The sequence below is a fragment of the Rhinopithecus bieti genome, unplaced genomic scaffold (genome assembly GCF_001698545.2).
Source record: "Rhinopithecus bieti isolate Rb0 unplaced genomic scaffold, ASM169854v2 scaffold_28066, whole genome shotgun sequence".
In the NCBI taxonomy this organism is placed as follows: domain Eukaryota; kingdom Metazoa; phylum Chordata; class Mammalia; order Primates; family Cercopithecidae; genus Rhinopithecus; species Rhinopithecus bieti.
Window position 1 is genome coordinate 463,863 of NW_016813021.1, and position 6,000 is coordinate 469,862.

Consider the following 6,000-nt stretch of genomic DNA (forward strand, 5'->3'; position numbering starts at 1 on the left):
AAGTATCATCCTAAAAGTAAGTTAGACTCTCTGACATCTAAAAAATATTTCTGCTTAGGACAATTATAATTTGTTTTCTTATATAGTTTTTCCTAAGATAGGAAATACTCAGGATAACAAGACATCAAGCTTCAAATGATTTACCTTCCAGGCAAAATGTCATCAGTAAACCATAAGAGTAAACACACAGGGATTGCTGCTACTTTTTTATTATCATTGCTACTTTTGCTTCTATAAATAAGAGTGCTATGCCAATTATGTAAGTAATGAGACCCCCCACACTCCATAATAAATTTATAAGTGCTTCAAGACCACCCTCCTAGTCTGAAAAGGTTCACACCGTCCAGATGAACTACATTCTCTCTGTCTTCACTACTGTCAACCACCTACCTCAGGGGGCTTCCTCTGCATTTATTGAGAACTTTGCACCTAGCCTCTGCTTTCTTCCTTACTTTGATGCTGCCATCACACTATAACTCCTTCAATGTCCACTGAATGACCTTCCCTAGGCTTAGTATTATTTTACTTCCTTTTTTATTTTTTGTTTTTTAGACAGAGTCTCATTCTGTTGTCCAGGCTGGATTGCAGTGGCACAATCTCAGCTCACCACAACCTCCCGCTCCTAGGTTCAAGTGATTCTCCTGCCTCAGCCTCCCGAGTAGCTAGGATTACAGGCGTGTACCACCACACCTGGCTAATTTTTGTATTTTTAGTAGAGATGGGGTTTCACCATGTCGGCCAGGCTGATCTTGAACTCCTGACCTCAGGTGATCTGCCCAATTTGGCCTCCCAAAGTGCTGGGACTGCAGGCATGAGCCACCATGCCCAGCCTAGTTTATTTCCTTTCTTTTCAGGATCAGACATCCCTTTCACCCTTACTTCTGTTACCCTTACTTCTGTAGCTTGGACCTTGTTGCGGTTTAACTAAAACTAAACCACGCAGGAAATCTTAGACCCAGAAAAACCTACCTATCCTCAACCTCTTCTGTTTCATTTTGTGACTTCAACTAAAGCTATTCTTTTATTAAATTGGATCTCCAACATCTGGGTATCATCTTAGATGTGAGATTGGTAAACTCATTACTTGGGACAAAGAACACAAGAAAAAAAAAGCCTTTGTGGGGGTAACGTGTGGGTAGATAACGAGTGCAGACTAAGACTTGTTAAGATTTAGGTGCATGGGATGAACCACATGGAAATGTCCAGCAGGCCAAGGAGTAAGGCAAGGTCTGTGCTGGCATGGATTTTGGAGTACTTGAAAATATATTTATAGGTGAGGTTATTAAAGAGAATGTATTGAGTGAGTGAAACAGAATGTAGATAAAAATGAGATGATAATCAGGTAGAAGGGAAAGGAGGAGAAACCTGGGGAAGAATCTGAAATGAAAAAGCCTGAGAATTAGGAAGAGGCTGAAGACGGAGTGGTATTATGGTACAGAAACGGCCAAAGGAGGAGAAATTTTCAAACAAAGAAGTGCTTGATTGTGTTAAATTTTGTAGAGACCTCAAGAAAAATTAAACCCTAAGCTATGGAACTGGTAACAAGCAAGTAATTGGGAACTTTTATGAGAGATTTTTCATAGGACTCCCAGAGGAAGAGGAAGCATATATGGGTTGAGAATTCTTTGGGAGGTGAGCATGTGAAAGCACTGAGTGGTAACTATTCTTACAAGAAGCATGGCATAAGAAGAAGGAAGAGGGAGAGAGCGGGATTTTTAAAAATACAATGGAGGTGGCAAGGAGGCAATTTTTATGTATTACTTAGTATTTATAATGGTTTAATAATATATCATTTTAATATATAATAGTTTAATAATATTTATTTATTTATTTTTGAGATGGAGTCTTGCTCTGTCTTGCCCAGACTGGAGTGCAGTGGTGCGATCTCCGCTCACTACAGCCTCCTCCTCCCAGGTTCAAGCAATTCTCCTGTCTCAGTCTCCCGAGTAGCTGGGACTGTAGGTGCCCGCCACCACACCCAGCTAATTTTGTATTTTTAGTAGAGACAGGGTTTCACCATGTTGGCCATGCTGGTCTTGAATTGCTGACCTCAGGTGATCCACCTGCCTCGGCCTCCCAAAGTGCTGAGATTACAGGTATGAGCCACTGTGCCTGGCTGAGTTTAATAATATATTATCAAGAAATTGCAAATAGAGTAGAAGGGCAAAAAGTAGGGGGTCCCATTTTATCCTGTAAAATATGAAGCAAAAATGATGAGGGGAGACCAACAAGAAGGTTGCTTTGTCCTTCCAAATTCTTATTCTGTATTTGCTGAAACAAAATAAAAAATAATACATATTAAGGCCTTCCATATGGAAGGTATCTATTCCCGCACTGTCCACATTGGTGGACACGTCAACATTCGTTGTTCAATAAGACTTTTTTCAAAAACCACTACATACTTGGATCTATGATTCATCAAAATCATCATACAGAAATAACTGTATCAGTAGCAGTCCTATGGGAATGGATAATTAGAGGAAATGGGTAGGTCTTGGGATCACCAAACATCTACGAACTCATTTATCTTCATGATTAGAACAATCATCCAGTGATCATGTTAGAAAACACCGGGGTCATGCTGATAGAGGCATTGGGAGGAGGGAACTAGAGTCTATAGGAGCAGAGGGGCATTGCCTTTGGGTGAAACTGAGGAAGATCCAGTGCACCCTTGCTTGAGAGGAGGCCTCCAACTACTGCCCTTCTTACAGCACCGTAAAAGATAGAGCCAAGTAAGATACATCAAGTCTGTCCCAGCAAACAAAACAAACAAAAAAAGGAGACATATTATAGTCTGAATTTTGAATTGGGTAGTACCTGATTATCTTCAGCCTTCTTTCATTTACTTCTTTTTTATCCCAATATTTTCTTCTACCTTGCTTCATCTGTTTCCAATTTTATGGTAAAAAGCCTTGCAATGTTCTCCTCCCCATGAATAAATGCTATGTAAATTTAATAAGAAACCATACTGAGCAATAAGTCAAGCAAGATGGATGGAGAGGAGAACATGTGGAGCAACATGGTGAAAATGAAATGGAAGTCAAGTTATAAAGGACCTTCAATGCCTCAGCAAAGAGGGTGAATGGTATTCTGAAGGCCACAGCATGTGACTGCAGGTTTTTGAAGAGTATGATGTGATCCAGCATAGACTTTAAGGAAATTAATCTGGGGGCAGATGTGAAGAATCAATCGAAATGTTAAGCCACTTGGGACAGAAGACCAGTTAGAAGATTTGCCAAGAGCCGGAGAGAAGATGGGGAGGCCTGAAGTTCATTAGTGACTGGGCTTCTGCCAGTCCTCAGGATGCCTTTGTGCAAAGTAGAAAAATGTGTTCCTTGACATGGCTTGGCATGGCTTGGTCTCTTGGCGGGTGCCTTTGTACAGTGTACAACCTGAACCACCATATTTGATGACCCTGGGCAGTAAGAATGAAAAACGGAGTTGTGTGTTTGATTATATATAGTGCAGTGGAGAAGGAGGAATCCAAAACCTGAGAAATTACCTGGAAAGGACTGATGCCAAGTTGTGGTTCTGTATGATTCCTCTAAAGATATGCTTTTGTTGTAGGTAAAGGAGGAGAAGAATGTACAAATTCTGAGAGAACTAGCTTGGAGACTAAACCACTCAGAACACTGACATTCTTATTTCTGACCCAGAAGCCTTTCTTTCCACTGAGTTATTAAATATTCTTTTGGATTAAAAAGCATAGTCTCTTAAAATAAGGAAGAAGAGTTAGGCACAACTTTCATAAAAATATAAGGAAGTTTAGATTGCAAGAGTGAACTAAGTCATATTTAATTCCAAAATGATGGCTATGTATGAGAGAGAGAGAGACAGAGAGAGAGAGAGAGAGAGACAGAGAGAGGAGGGAGAGACAGAGAGGAGAGGAGAGAGAGAGAGAGAGAGAGAGAGAGAGAGAACATGCACATTACCTTTGGACCTGGTTCACCTTGCTGGCCCTTTGGTCCTCGGAGTCCCGGACCACCCTGGCAAACAGATGTTAAATATTAGCTCAAAGACAAATCTCAAAACAGTGTATTTCATTCATTTTCCTTAATAGAATGAATTAACTCATTATTATTTCATGTAAAGGCCAACACACTGTGTAATAGTATACATTCATCATGATCCTTCACTGGAAACTTACCACCCAGCCCCAGTCCTTTCATGGTTTTGGAAAACTTTCTTTGCCAAATGTTTTTTAAATATTGAAAAACCGTAAGATTTTATTTACTGAGTGATTATAGAAGACTACCATTACTAATGATCCAAAGAATACACAGTTAATCAAAATTATATATGTTATAAAACATATATATAGCATATAAATCATAACTTTGAGATGATCCAATTAAATTGTAAAAAACACATGAAAGTAGCAACAATCTAATTTTCTTTATTTATACAACAAAAGGACAATTAGTTTCATCTTTCTGAAAGTTGTCATTCATATTTCCCCTCAAAATTTTTGCCATATTAATGCCCTATCTAGACTATTATTCAATAGCAGTATTCTTTACATAGATATATATCTACAAACATAATATGTGTATACATGTTAAATATATATTCCCTATATGTACATTCATATGTGTCTAAACACACGTGTATTTACTGAATATCTTAATTGACTATTTCACTTATTTTAAAAGCAAATACAGCATTACAGTAAATGAAAAAAAGTATCACTTGCTAAAACTATAAGGTAATCTTAGAAATCAATACACTGTAAATAGTGCTACTAAATTTAGCTAGATTCTGTTTCTATTGAAGTCTGTGAGCCAAGAGTTTGCTCTTTGATAAAAAGGGAGACGAATAAGTGTTAGGAGGACTGTGTGGGCACCAGACAGAATTTATCTTTCACCTGAGCAGAAGGATTGAAAAATCCTTGAAAATGGACTAACTTTCTCCCTGTGTGATTCCAATTTATTTCATGCTATATCCAGGATTACTGAAAGGGATTCCGTACACCATTAGCAGAACACTGTATCGCTTAAGAAAACACTGGGTCAGGTGATCTTTAAAATTTCCTCAGCTTTTAAAAAAACCATTTACATGCACTCTTCCTTTTTATCAATTAGTTGCTCATCTTCCAGATTTTATAAATACAATTATAAAATGTAATTTTATTCATGTGCATACGTATCTATAGAAAATACTGCCTATAGTATTACTGTATTATTTGCTGTGTATGTTTCAAATATGTGATGTCACGCTTTTTACATAGCTATGACTTCAACTTAATATGCTTTAGTGATTTTTTATTATAGCACACATAGATCTAATTCATTCTTAACTGTTGCATAGTTGTCTGAACCTTGGATATATAAGAGTTTGTTTAGCCATTCTTTTATTATTGGAAATTTAAGTAGTTTTATTCCCACAATTTTCAGCCGTTTAAATAATACTTCAGGCTGGGCATGCTGGCTTATGCCTGTAATCCCAGCACTTTGGGAGGCCAAGGCGGGTGGATCACTTGAGGTTAGGAGTTTGAGACCAGCCTGGCCAACATAGTGAAACCCCATCTCTACCAAAAATACAAAAATTAGCCAAGCATGGTGGCACAAGTCTGTAATCCCAGCTATTTGGGAGGTTAAGGCAGGAGAGTCGCTTAAACCCAGGAGGCAGAGGTTGCAGTGAGCCGAGATCATGCCACTGCACCCCAGCCAAAATGACAGAGTGAGACTCTGTCTCAAAAAATTAAAAATTAAAAAAATTTTAAAACATGTTTCAATTGACATCCTTACATATCCCTTAAGTAAAACTTACTATTTCTCAGAAGAAGATACCAAGAATAGAATCATAAGTGAAAGCTGATAAATTTGCAGCTATATTATCAGATTGCACTCTAAACTAACTGTGCCAATTTATAGATCTGCCAACAGTTTAAGATGGGCCCTGTTTCCTTAAATCTTAATCAACCCTGAATATTTCCAAACTTTACATTTTTATCAACCAGATTGCTAAAGAAAAATCTTATTCTTTCTTTTTTTTTTTTTT

The 6,000-nt window shown here is 37.9% G+C and overlaps 1 protein-coding gene across 1 annotated transcript in view; it reads right to left on the reverse strand.

Moving 5' to 3' along the window:
• The window catches only part of COL14A1 (collagen type XIV alpha 1 chain), a 260,476-nt gene that overhangs the window by 63,014 nt on the left and 191,462 nt on the right, over positions 1-6,000 (reverse strand). Inside the window, 1 exon segment of the mRNA XM_017847514.1 lies at positions 3,933-3,986. Within this exon segment, the coding sequence (XP_017703003.1) occupies positions 3,933-3,986 (54 nt within the window).